Source organism: Muscardinus avellanarius (genome assembly GCF_963383645.1).
Source record: "Muscardinus avellanarius genome assembly, chromosome: 5".
NCBI classification, from domain to species: domain Eukaryota; kingdom Metazoa; phylum Chordata; class Mammalia; order Rodentia; family Gliridae; genus Muscardinus; species Muscardinus avellanarius.
Genome location: NC_137790.1, coordinates 47,517,730 through 47,532,106, shown reverse-complemented (window position 1 = coordinate 47,532,106; position 14,377 = coordinate 47,517,730). Strand labels below are relative to the sequence as shown.

Here is a 14,377-nt window from a genome sequence, read left to right as displayed (position 1 = left end):
GATACGTTAAATTGTGGCCTTCATTACCATCGTGGATCAAAAACATGACATAACTTGGGGATTGAAAAGAATACACGTTGGCACTGAGGGTAGGTGGCTGTGCATTAAGTGCAAGCCATTTGTAGCCCAAAAAAGTCTTTAGACAGCCTTCACTATTCTTTAATTTGCATACCAATTTTCTTGTAGACAATCTAGAAAAGTAGATAATAATCATAGATAATAATCCAAAGAGAATAAATAAGAATGTCATGGTAAAATAGCAGCAGTTTTCAAAAAAAGAGTAAAAGAGAGAAGCTGAGGAATTATCAGTAATAAGTCAAATATCAATTTCACTTAGGAATATAAAAAATGTATGAAAATGTTATGAAAATTCTATATTGCAAGGATGTAAAATTCAGTTCAAATGTACTTGGTGATGATATTATGAAAACTTAAGCTTGGATAGGATAAATCAATTTCTTTTAATAGACACCAAGCCATGTGGAATGCTGTTGAGAAGAAAATTTAAACTTTTATAATACAAATCACTAATATAAAAGCCAGTTATTTCAATATTGCCTTTATTTTTAATTTATATTCTTGGCTGTCTTTTCGACTGCCCTTCCTAGATATTGGAACAGAATTCATGATCTCACAATTTAAAAGCCTTAAGAAATAAAAACAGCCATTTTTATATGAACCATCAAGAGCTATGTGTATTTTTTAGTTGACTTTTGTTCCAAAACATTAGCAGTGCAGGAGTAAAGGCAGACCTATATGCCAAACTCTTCAGAAAAGGCCTGAGAAGCAGATTTTCCAGGAAGCAAACAGGGCTGCTCACTCACAGGCCTCTCACAATTTTTGTATAAATATATATATACAAGTTCATACCTCATTTTCTGTATTAATAGCTTTTTATTTTTTTCATGAAAGGGAATTGTATTTATTTCTTTTTTAAAATTTTATTGGTGCATTGAAGTCATACATCTTAATAGGAAACAAGATGGTGGAGGCATACATGCACACATCACTCATTTAGCCCTTACCCAATTCCCACCCCATTCCCTCCCCCTCCCTCCTTCTCATGTTTGGCTTAGTGACTGACTTTAATATGCTTTTGAATTAAGACCATTTCCCAAATTGTGATCATGCCGGGGCCCATGCAACTTGGATACACCCTGACTAATAACTTAAATAAAAACACTGGCAGGCAGGCCAGGTCAACCAGTGTGTTCCCCATGAAAATGAGTAACCTGGAGGGTGATGTTCTAGAATATACAAGCTGCCAAATAAAAATACAATAAAACCATCTTAGGTTCTGCAATCGGTCACCTGCCTGAAGCAGGCAATGGTCTTCAATAAGGTGCCAACTTAATGACATTTCTCTTAAAAAGAAAGCAGGTGCAACCAGGGAATTTCATCCAGTCAACCTATTCTGCAGCACGTGTTCTGAGAAGGTGACACCACTTCCCTCCCAAAAGATTCTTTCCCAGACCACTGCATGCTCCTACACACTGGGCATAGTCCAGTCTTCTCTCATTTAAACAGAAACTACTGTAAATACATTGAGAAATAAAAGAACGCCATCAAATCAAAGTAGCAGAAGGGAAATAAGAAGCAACCATGAAATTCTGCCCTAAAACAGGGACCAAAACAGATCAAGCCATCCTCCCGTACTTACAGTCCACTCTTTATCCACACTGACTGGGTATAGAAGTGCAGGTCCTTGTTCAAAACAGAGTTGACAGCCTCTTCAAGATGCAACTCTCTTCCCTCACAATGTTCCAGAGCAAAAAGGCTGATGGAGGGTTCTTCAAAAACCTAATAGCCCCCCAAAAGAGAAAGCATTACCATATGAGGTGGCCATACATATCTCAGCGACATCCCAGTCTGTAGGCAGGGGATCCTGGATCCATCATATTCTCAAATGCATGGAGTTTACTGCTCTACCCTCTAAAAACATTATAGTAAAATCCATACCAAAGAGATTCAATTTTGTTAGCAATTTTAATTCATTATCTTTTAAAGTTGAAGTTATCAGCAAAGCAATCTTTATATATCATAATAAAATGGACACAATACAAAGGCAAATCTGGCTCCAAATTGCATATTCAGATCTTGTGGTGATGTAATATGGGCCATATACTGGTATTGCCAATGCATTTAGCAGGCTTATATAAGATAAATATGGGACAGCACCCTCAGTTCCTAGGATACCACAGGAGCAGTGTTTGGGAATACAAAACTTTACGGCTCTAAGCTGTTATACACATTCCTAGGAGGGGGATAAAAAGAATTCTTAATTTAAGAAATAGCTAAAAGGCATAGGGACAGAGGTGATTTCTCCATTATAATTAAGTAGTCCCTCAACTCATCATGTTAGACAATAATAGAAACAATATTGCTTTTTATATTCATGGTATATGAAAACACCATGCTAAGAGACTTTTGGGGGATGAGAAATGAAAAAGTATCTCCTGTGTTCGGGGCATTACTGACAAGTAGCTAGGTTAGAAGAACTGCACAGATACTATAATGCGATCCAGGGTAGACGAACATGCCACACGAGGGGACTGAGGAGAAAGTAGATTATTTTTGCAGAAGAGAGAAAGAATCAAGGAAGCTTTATGGAAGTAGTGGTATGTGGGCTCAGGTTCAAAGGTATAACAAATTTGGAAGGTTGAGAGAAAGGAGAAAAAAGGTGCTCTGTGCAAAGCAAGGAGAAAAAAGGACAAGGCATGTTAGGGGAGCAGCGGGTGGAACCATTTAGCTAGAATAGAGTTTGAAGGCACAATGTCAAAAGCTTCTCACGTGCGTCACCGTGTGTGGAGCTGCCTGCTCCCCCCACAACGCCAATGACAGGGCAGGCACATACTTGTCGCCAAGGGGGGACTCCTCAAAGCCTTTTGATGTAAAGACTATGAATGGGTCTGAAGTATCTCTAACTTGGTAAATAAGCAGCAGCAAACCAGCAGAAGGGACTGTGGGCGGTCAAATAACAACAAAGGAACCATTGAAAACCAACCGGCACTCACAAGTGGCCTGCAGGAATACCTGCACTGGAGCAAAAGGACTTATGAAAGACTTATTTCTTGCAGCACTGTTTGGAATAGGAAAGGGTGGAGAATCATTTAAATGCCCACCAAGAGAGAAGTGGCTAAATAAATTATGGTACATTCATAGAGGAATCTTACTTCCCTGTAAAAAGGAATGAGGGTCTCCTATGGAAAGACTGCCAAGATATATTCTTTAGAAGCAAATATAAAATGATGAACAGTATAAAATTACGTATTTCGCATGTTGCAGTTTTGTAGAAAAGGAAACTATGCTCATGTGTATACACAGGCTTATTATGTATACACACACACACACATATATTTATACACACACAGAGATTAAATTTTTTCTAAAAAAAAATAAAACACAGCTGGGCGTGGTGGCACAAGCTTGTAATCTCAGCATTCGGCAGATGGAGACCTTAAGATCGTGGTTCACGGACAGCCTCAGCTACTTAGGGAGGCCCTTCACAACTCAGTAGGACCCTGTTTAAAAAAAAAAAAGACTAAAAAATAGGGCTGGGGGTGTAGCTCAGAGGTACAATGCAGTACATCCCCAGTACTGCAAAAATAAAAAGATAAATACAAAACCAGTATCCATGACTACTTGTTGGGAGAACAGCAACTGGGAAGATGAGGGACAAGTAGGGGGACAGAAGTTGCATTAGGGACAAGGGACAGTCAGGAAAGCCATCACACATTTTTCCAAAAGGCTGCTACAGTGCCAGATTCACTGAATGCCTTTTTGGTACTGTTTGATTTTTAAACCATGAAAATATATTAATTATTTAGAAATTTACCATGACAAATTTAAAATTTAAAATTTACCATGAGAAATTTAAATTGGTAATTATTGTACACCTTTTTTGGCGATAATGGGGATTGAACCCATGGGGATTCTACCAATGAGCGACACCTCTAGCCCTATTTTTTATTCTTTAATTTGAAACAGGGTCTCACTAAATAGTGGAGGGCCTCACTAAGTAGCTGAGGCTGGTCACGAACCTGTGATCCTTCTGTCTCAGCCTCCCAAGTACTGGGATTACAAGCGTGCATCATCATGCCGAGCTCTATTGTGCATATTTTTGCAGTGTGCGTGTGTGTGTGTGTGTGTGTGTGTGTGTGTGTGTGTCTATGTTGAGGGTTTTTCTGTAAAAGAGCCTTGAGCAAATTTATCTGACAACAATACAAGTGAATAGAGGCAGGAAGTAATAGCACCAGACTACTGGGAGAAAATGTAAGGCCAATGAAAACAACTTGAAATGTAGACCTGAAGCAGAGGGACAGAAGTAGCGTTAGAGACAAAGGACAGTCAGGAAAGCCATCACACATTTTTCAAAAGGCTGTTACTGTCACCCAGACTGTGTCAGATTCACTCCCTTAATCTGGCACTTCTATATCTAGAAATTTTTTGAAAGATGAAGAGTTTAATGGAGGGGACCACAACAATTATTTAAAATCTCTATTTTTTTATGACACTGAGGAAAATAGTTGAAATTATCGAGATGACATTTGAAACATTTTAAGTAATTATAACTCAGAGCACTTCAGGATACCCATTGAATAAATTGGCAAAGAACATAAGCCAGATATAATCAAATAAATATGACTTGTAAACCAATGTGGAGAACTGTCCCACAACTCTCTTAACAACAAAAGGATATCATGTAATTCAGTCTATCAAAATTTTCACTTGAGAGCATCTAAACCTAACTGCTTACCCTCTAGACAATGTAATGTAACTATCACACCTCTAAATTTATATTTATAAACATATATAAATATATGTACATATATTTATATACTTAAAATAGATTTACTAAACACACTTAACCTGCTTCTTCTCAACCTTAAATTGGTCAATTTAAATGCTTCAGTTTGTAAATATACTTAAGTTTATAAATACGCTTGATTTATAAATGCACTTAAAGGTTAGGAAGATTAGGAAGTCAACATAGTGCTAATCTGGGCAGGATGGTGGGGGATGGTTAACAGCTAATCATAAACAAAGAATGCTGTAGTGGTAAAGCCCTTGCTTGGCATGATGAAGGCCTGGGATTCAATCCCAGTACTGTAAAACAAACAAATTAAAGAACTATTTTAAAATTTTATTTTTCTGATAATTTTCCAAATGTGAACATAGGAGGAAATCTATTCATAAGTATTCAAAACTGAAGATGACAGAGTAATCTGAACTTTCCACAAGACTTTCATTATAAGTGGACTTCTACAAATGTCACCATCTCAGTACATGTTTAGTTAGAAGACGGCCAACCATTCTGGGCTAAAGGCTCCGAGGTATCAGTGGTAAAGAACATTCCTGCCAGGTCAAGCCCTAGCCAGGCAAAGAGGACAGAGTTTCTAAAAGGAACAGGTGGTTATGAAAGAAAAAGAATATTTGAGTAAATTATATACATGAAAAATCTCAATTAAAAATTAATTCATTGTTCCTTCTCATCCTATCAATTAAAATAAGATTTTAAGTGACAAAAATAATAAACACGTATAGTGCTCACTATTATGGCGGTATATTTTAAGTGATGACAATTATGTATATATATGTAAATGTGTGCATATGTGTCACAATGGTCTTAGTGATAAACACACATATAATTATTCAGAGCTCTTAAGTCCCTGAAACTCTATAACCAAAAAAAGATGTTTTCCTGATTCATTTGACAACAAAATCTGACCTGAATAAATGGAAAGCTATTTATAATATTAATCCAATTTGTGTAGCTATGCATAAATTTCAATACAAAAGCAGGAGTGTGTTTAATTATGGAATGCTTCCTAAAACTCTGCTGCCAACAGTGTTTTCTCATATGTGATATCTGAACCACTATCACTTTGTAAACTCTAAAAAATTCCGCAGCTCAAAATATTCAGATTAGGGACTGTGGAACTGGTGTCACTCACTCAGTCCTTACAGTTAGATACAGGTGCGGTTACCATCCCATTATGCAGATGGAGATTCAGACACCACACGGGTGACCCAGTAAGAGGAAGAACTGCCATGGGGGTCTACGCACTATGACCCCAGAGGCTGTGTTCTTAACCCCTATGCCACTAAGGTCTGAAATGTTCTAAGTACCAGTAATTTGATAATGCAGAATACAGCCAATTGCCATTCGGGGCACTACATGAAGCACATGACTTTACTGTGCTCAGCTGGTAAATACCCATTTGAACCAACTCTTCTGGCCTGATAAATGTGTCTGTCATCTGAATTTGAAGCTCTGGGACCCTGGCACAAGTCCTCTGCTAGAAGGACTGCGTGTCTATCAGCAAGCACATCTTCAGTATAATTGGATGAACATTTTCAATTTTTGATATTTAAAAATGAAATTAAGACTTTTACTTTAGCACTATATAGTTTTTTGGGTTTCCAATCACTCTTCATTTGGGAAAGGTATTCATAGTACATCAGAGTTACATTAATTGGTAAGGCTCTAAATACAACATTTTTATTTAGAAAGCAATTTTCAAGCAGACACTGAGAACAGTCGCATCTGTACAAGCTCAAGAATTTCACTTCAAAAGCTGGACGTGGCGGCGGCACATGCTTGTAAACCCAGTACTTGGGAGATCACAGGTTCACGGTCAGCCTCAGCAACTTGTGAGGCCCTCCGTAATTAGTGAGACCCTATTTCAAAGTAAAGAATAAAAAATTGGGCTGAGAATGTAGCTCAGAAGTAGAATATCACTGGGTTCTATCTCTGGCACCGCAAAAAAAAAAAAAAAAAAAAAAAAAGAATTTGACTTCACACCAATTTTTGCCAAGTGAACTAAAGATATAAAACCACATACAACTGGAATGAGTTCAAGAAAATAATCCCAGAGAAATAATGAATTGTGCTGACAAAAAGTTATTTAGTGATGTGATCATGTATGCCTCTAACATCTTGTACTTTGTTAAGTTGTATGACTGCAGTGCCCCAATAAAAGAGAATAATAAAATAAAAATAAGAAAAAAATAAAAATAATATAATAGAAGGCTTAAAAGTCTCTAGGTTTGTTATATTTATTTAGTTATTTATTTTTTTGGTGGTACTGGGGTTCCTGGAAACCCTTCTACCTCCGGGCTACACTTCCAGACCTATTTAAAAAAAATTTTTTTTTTTTTGGGCAGGGGAAACAGGGTCTCTTAAGCCAGCGCCGCTGGCTTCGAACCTGTGCAATCCTCCTGTCTCCACCTCCCAAGCGCGGGGATTAGAAGCGTGCGCCACCACGCCCGGATTAGGTTTGTTAGATTTAGAACAAAATCATACATATACCTCTGACCTATACAAGGTCTAAGTATTGCATTAAATATGAACTAACCCTTGTCTCTGAGCCATTGTAATATCACTGAGCACTTACAAGTGCTAAAGACTTCACAGGCTTCAGTGCAATTAAACCCCGTATTTTACAGGAAGGAAATGCTGAGTCGTAGAGTGGTCAGAAACATGGCCAGTTACTCTGGGAATACTTACCAAGGAAGGGTCAGGATTTGAACCAAGGTCTATCAGACACCAAACCAAACTCTTCACCAGAAACTATAAATCTTCTCAAGAGCCTCTCATTGGGTTTAGAAAACTAGTTTCAGATAGAGCTACTTTTCTTACTGGTCTCATTCCCCCATACCTTTTTTTAAACATATTTCAAAAGACCATGACCATGTGGCCCAACATCCAGAAGTAGTATCTTTTAATCTTACTACATCTGTATTAATGTTTTTGTATTGATACATAATATAAATATATATATATATATATATTATATATATACACATACATACATATTTATGGGGTACGGTGTGATAATTCAGTACATGTATACAATGTGCAAAGATCGAATCAGAGTTAGTAGTATTTCTATCTCCTTAAACTTTTCTTTGAGTTGGGAACCATCAAACTCCTTTCTTCTAGTTCTTCATAAAATATATAATACCTCATTATAAACTGTAGTAAACAAACATGTGAAAATTTGTGTTGAATTTTTAAGTAAATAAAACATATCAGGAGCAACTAATTTAAAATCACTCCTTCCTTAAAGGTAACCACTATGCTGTAATTGTCGTGAATACTTCCAGCTTATATTTTATGCTTTTATTAATGGTTATACATCCTGTGTGTGTGTGTGTGTGTGTGTGTGTGTGTGTGTGTGTGTGTGTGTATTTTTTGCGGTACTGGGGATGGAACCAGGAGCATTCTACCTCTGAGCTATACCCCTAGCCCTATTTTTTTATTCTTTATTTTGAAACCAGGTCTCACTGAGTTGCAAAGGGCCTCACTAAGTAGCTGGGGATGTCCTTGAACTGTGATCCTCTGGTCTCAGCACCCCCAAATGCTGGGATTACAAGTGTTTGCCACCACGCCCAGCTTTTGTGTTTAAAATTTACAGAAATGTATGTTACTCTAACAACCTCTAGCAACCTGTTTTTCTTGCCTATTGTGTTTGAAACTCAACTCTTCACACAAGTAGCTCTCCACTCCACTGATCCTTAACCACACACTGAGTGTCACTTGGCCTATGCTCTTATGTGAAAGGGCTGGGGCAATGGATGCCCTCCTTCTCCTCCATCATAACTGATGCTTCTTCCAATAGCTGTATAGGAACACTCCCACTTCTCTGAAATAAAATCAAACCTTGGTGTTTTAAAATCTTTTTATCTACTTCACAAAAGAAGAGATACAAAGGGCTAATAGATACATGAAAAGATGTTCTTCATCACTGGCCATCAGGGAGATGCAAATCAAAACTACACTGAGATTCCATCTAACCCCAGTCAGAGTAGCAAGCATAAAGAAATCAAACAACAACAAATGCTGGCGAGGATGTGGGGAAAGAGGAACTCTTTTACACTGTTGGTGGGAGTGCAAACTAGTTCAGCCACTATGGAGATCTGTGTGGAGATTCCTGAGAAAGTTGGGAATAGATCCACCATATGATCCAGCTATACCACTCCTAGGTATCTTTCCAAAGGGGTTGAATTCAGAGAAATACAGCAACATATGCATACCTATGTTCATAGCAGCACAATTTGTAATAGCCAAAATATGGAACCAACCCAGATCACCATCAACAGATGGATGGATAGCAAAACTGTGGGAAATACACACAATGGAATTCTATTCAGCCATAAAGAAGAACAAAATTATATCATTTGCAAGAAGATGGAAAGCCCTGGAGAGCATCATGTTAAGTGAGATCAGCCAAGCAAAGAAGGAGAAGATACACATGTTTCCTCTAATATGCCCAAACTAGAAAACACAAAGGATACCAGTAGGACCCCAGATATTAGAGGGGAAATACTAGCTAAGTTTTAATGGAAAGATAGGACAGGAGAAAGGCCGATCTGGATTAATGAGGGTCTACACCTGAACATGTGCAAAATTATAAATAAGACATGGTTAACCTGGACAACCATTGGTGGGGGGAGGGGCGGGGGGGAGAGGGCACCAAATATAGTGTAAATGTATAATAGTTATGTTCAATAAAAAATTGTTAAAAAAATTAAAAAAAATAAAATAAAATCTTTTTATCTAAGGTAAGAAAATGCTTTACCTAGTTTGTATTTTCTTGATCACTAGTAAAGCTTTGTATCTTTTCTATGTTCTAAGCCATTTCTCCTCTCCTGTGAAATGCCTATTTGTAACTTTTGTTGAGTTTTTGAAATGTTTTTTTTCCTCAATTAGTTTGAAAAAAACTCTTCTATCTTGTACACTGCAGGTTATTTTTGCAGTGTTTGGGTTATTTCAGCACATTATCTTGGGGCTACACATATATCTTCCCAGATTGTGGCTTGCTGTGGCAGGCCAAGTAATCAATGCTTGACTGCCCCTCTCCCACACCCCTCCAAGTCTCAACATCTTAATTCTGAGAACCTGAAAATACAGTATGTTACCAAACATAATAAGAGATACTTTACAGGTGTGATTAAAATTTAAGGATCTCAAGATAGGAACATTAGTCTGGATGATTCAGGTAACCTCAAGATAATCACAACTGCCCTTTAAGAGAGAAGAACTGAACCCAGGAGCATCCTACCTCTGAGCTATACCCCAACCCTCCTTTTAACTGTTTATTTTGAGGCAAGGTCTCACTAAGTTGCAGAGGTCTTCACTACGTAGCTGAGGCTGGCCACGAGCCTGTGATCCTCCTGACTCAGCCTTCCGAGTACTAGAATTACAAGTGTGCACCATCAGACCCAACTAATTTCTGTTGTTTTAAGATATTAAGTTGATAGTAATTTGTCCCAGTGGTGCTGTAATTTAAATGTCCCCAGCAAAAGTTGTGTTGCAATAACCTTGTTGTGAGGTATTTGAGGGCAGAATTTCAATCAGTTATGGTATTTGGAGGCGGGGCCTTTGAGAGATGACTTATATTTAAAAAGACCATAAGGGTGGAGCCCTAACCCCATGGGACTGTGACTTCATACAAAGAGAAGAGACTTTCATTAGAAAGCTCATTTTCTCTCCTCATGTGATGGTCAATGCTGACTGATGCCTCAGGGCTCTGAGGCATCCCCACCAGCGAGAAAGACCTTACCAGATGTGGCTGCACCTTGAGCCTCCCAGTCTTCAGAAGAACCATGAGCTAAATAAACTTTTTTTTCTTTGAAGTATTAGGGAATGACCCCCTAGGGGCTCTCTACCACTCTACTACATTCTCAACCCTTTTTATTTTGAGACAGGATCGTGCTAAGTTGCCCAGGCTGGACTAGAACTTGCCATCCTCCTGCTTCAGCCTCCACAGTCATTAAAATTACAGGCTCGTGCCACGCCATCCAGCACTCTATACCCTGCTTTGCTCATAAATTACTCAGTCTGAGTTTTCCAATTATAGCAACAGAAAATGAATCAGGACAAGCAGCAACAGGAAACTAATATGCTTGCCTTTTACCTTTTTCCTACTGACTTGTACTTTTTGCACTTAAAGAAATCTATCCCTCTCAAAGATCACTAGAACAGTTTCCTACATTTCCCTCTAAGTTGTAAAGTCTGCTTTCCACATTTGGGCTGTGTTTAGAGTACAGTAAGGTTCTAATTATCATTTTCCACGCAAACAGCCAACTGTCTCAACGCTGTTTTTTAAACAGTTCAAAATAGCGCCACGGTGAGGCTATTTCTGTCACCTTTCCCACTCTGTGATTATGTGCCACCCCACTCTGCTCTTTCATTCCCTTGTACCAGTGCCCAGCACCTTCATGATCACTGCTGTATAATGACTCTGGATTTGGTAGGATTAAGTGATCCTTCTTGCCATCCCTTAAAATTGTCTTGGCTATTCTGGACCCATTTCTTTTCCAAATTAATTTTAGGATAAGCTTTTCATGTTTTATATACCCCCAGGCCCTAGACAGACAAAAAATTATAAACATTTTTTTCTGAAAATATACTGATTTGGGGAAAACCACATCTTTATGCTATTTAGTCTATCTAAAAAGTTATCTCACTCCATCTTTTATGACCTTCAATAAAGATTTTATAATTTTCACCAGAAAAGACTTATTGCCTCTATTAAGTTTATTCCAAATTACCCTATGCTTTAACTGTTTCCAACTACTTTAAATATGCACATTAATAATTTATCTGTAGATGCCCTTAAGTTTCTTCTTTTTTTCGTTTAATCTTATTAAACTGGATAGGAGTACAGAATACTATTAAATAGCACTATTAATAGCAGAGACCCAGGTCTTCTATCTTAAAGAAGACTGCTTCAAATGTCTCACTAGGCAGTGTGATGTTTACTGTAAGGATTTAAAAAAAAAGACTTTCCTTACATCATAGTCTCACATTATAATGTGGCTTGCAGCGTGTACACACACACACAGCACTTGGTGAGCTTTTTCCTGGCTCCCGGGTTCCAAATGTTATACCATTAACTATATATGGGTTCGGCTAAAAGTTAAATAACCAAATTCTTGTATGCTCATCCCTTCCTTTCATTCTGGCACTGGATTTCATAATCCTCCTCTATTTGTAGCTTTGCCTTTTCAGTTCCCTCACAAAGAATGAATCACTTGCCAACTCTTATTCCACTTCTTAAGGTCATTTATGTCATCAAAGTCTTAATTCCATTTGAAGGTTTTTTTTTTTTTTTATTCCACAGCCTCTTGTTATAATGCCCCTTTGGCGTTGCTTGCTTACTGTTGGCAGGACAGGATTCTAACTCTGAACAATGCCAAGCTTCCATGCCAAACCACCATGAAGACATTAGAGAAGCAACAAGCAGAGGACTGCTCCCATGGAAACGCAGTAAAAGCAGGTTACCTAACACTCAGCAGGGCCAATACTTTCGTCTTACTAATGGTAGTTCCACAATCCGTCAACAGTTGCTCAGGTATCCTGCTCTCATCTATATGTATCTGTTATTCTTTTAATATCCAGTTTGACTTCAAAGCATTTTATGAAAGGTTGGCAGCTGAAATCTACTTTAAAAAGTTTCCCCACCTTCCTTCACTTCCCAAAGCTACAATTAGAACATTGTAAGTGGGTAAGATAAAAGCCCATCACGAGTCCAAAGTACAACTCCTATTATGGAATGAACTGAAGTAGAAGAACTTGATACAAGTATTGCATGTACATTTTTAGGCATGAATGAATGAGCTTAATTAGTCTACTTACTACAAAATAGACTCTTCCCATCTTTACGGCCATATGCTAAGCCTAGAGAACCTAAGATAAGGTATGCGTAGTTCTTGCCCTCAATATGACTTTACAGGCTCAGCAGGTGTGGTCAAAGGTAAAGAGTGAAAAGCATCTTGAGATGCAGATAAAAAATATTCAGTACAGAGAAAAATCACTTCAAGAAATATGTATCACTGAAATTTTTCTAGAATGAGGGTCCTTTAATTTAGATCTTAACAATTTAGATAAATGATTTTGTCTTCCTATACACAAAATACAATAGAAAATGTTGAAAGAAAGTGAGGGAGGAGGAGTAACTTTGTGAATAAGGTACATGAAGGAGAATGAGTAATAATACTGGTGAAAGTAAGTTGGACAGGATCTCAGAGACTAGACTTTATCCGAAGGTTACATGCTGCAAATAAGAACAGAAGAAGAAAGAGCCCCAAAGGAAAAGAAAATTGGTTAGGTGGCCATTTGGGAAAGATATAATGGAACTCTAATCTTGTTTAAATTAATGAAAAGAACATGTAAAGAAGAATTTAAGACATTATAGGGTTGGAATTGCCAATACTTTGCTACCATTTGGATATTGAAAATCATAAAGTAGGGAGAACTGAAGATGAATACTGCTTATGTGACCATAAGATGAAGTTATGTAATACCAATGTATTTCAACAGAATTAGAGAATAAAAGAATAAATGTAATAGTGAAAGTGGAATACTTGTCAGATTTTCTGAGAAAGACCAACTTGGAATCTGAGAACAGTGCTCAAAGAATAACAGACTCCTGCTTACTCTACAGATCTGGGGGTCTTCTACATTGTCAGAGATGAGAGCTAAAGTTATGATAATGAAAATTTCCAGGTTCAAGAGAGAAAAGCTTAAGAACAGATCTCTGAAAACATCTCCACTCTGAAGGGCCTGAAGGAAGTGGGCATTTGAATTTGATAACATGAGTTTACCATGCCTTCTAATTCTCCTTTGTTCAATGTGTCTTTAGTGCTTTGCCCCAAATTTGGTACCTGGCAAGTGTTCAATATTTTAGGGTGAATAAATAGATATAAATACATATTCGGCAATGTTGTTCTTGTGTAGCACTCATAATATTTATGTAAAGAACTCAACCACTTTTAAGTATTTTTTCTCTGGGTCAAAGCAAAACAGAAAACTTTTAATCTCTCTTCCAAAATTGTTAATTAGTTATTTCTTCATTTATGGAATGTACACTCATGCCCCGACGTTCACCTTTGGCATTTCTGATATTGTGTGGCTCTTTCACACCCAGAATGACTCTTGCTAAATATATGAGGCTTTGGCTACAGATTCCCCCACCATATAAACAAAAACAAAAACTGAAGCTTCATTAAACCCAAAATTCAATCCCTTTTATTTCAAAAGATCTTCTTATAACCATTTTTTAACCTTGGTTATCAAAACAAAGGTTATGAAAAGGAGAAAAAAAAAACCTATAGCAATCAACTCTCGTTTTAAATTCATAACATGGTTGCATAATCATCCCTATAATATTTCCATAAATACAATTATACCTTGTAATAATTGTGATGAAAACCCTAGGCCTTGGTTTACTTTCTCAACACTAGGTCACTTGGTTTGGTGTTAACTTTTCGCAAATGCTTATACAGAACCATCGAATTTCACAATATTAAATTAACTGGTAATTTTTAAAATTCCAAATGAATTCTGAAAGGAAAACATGGCCTGGAT

The 14,377-nt window shown here is 37.4% G+C and overlaps 1 protein-coding gene across 1 annotated transcript in view; it reads right to left on the bottom strand.

Moving 5' to 3' along the window:
* CRYBG3 (crystallin beta-gamma domain containing 3) overlaps positions 1 to 14,377 on the bottom strand; it is a gene marked incomplete at both ends in the record, with an annotated part of 116,312 nt that overhangs the window by 8,446 nt on the left and 93,489 nt on the right. The window contains one exon of the mRNA XM_080696491.1: positions 1,661 to 1,800. Coding sequence (XP_080552617.1) covers positions 1,661 to 1,800 — 140 coding nt within the window. The remainder of the gene's footprint in view (positions 1 to 1,660; positions 1,801 to 14,377) is intronic.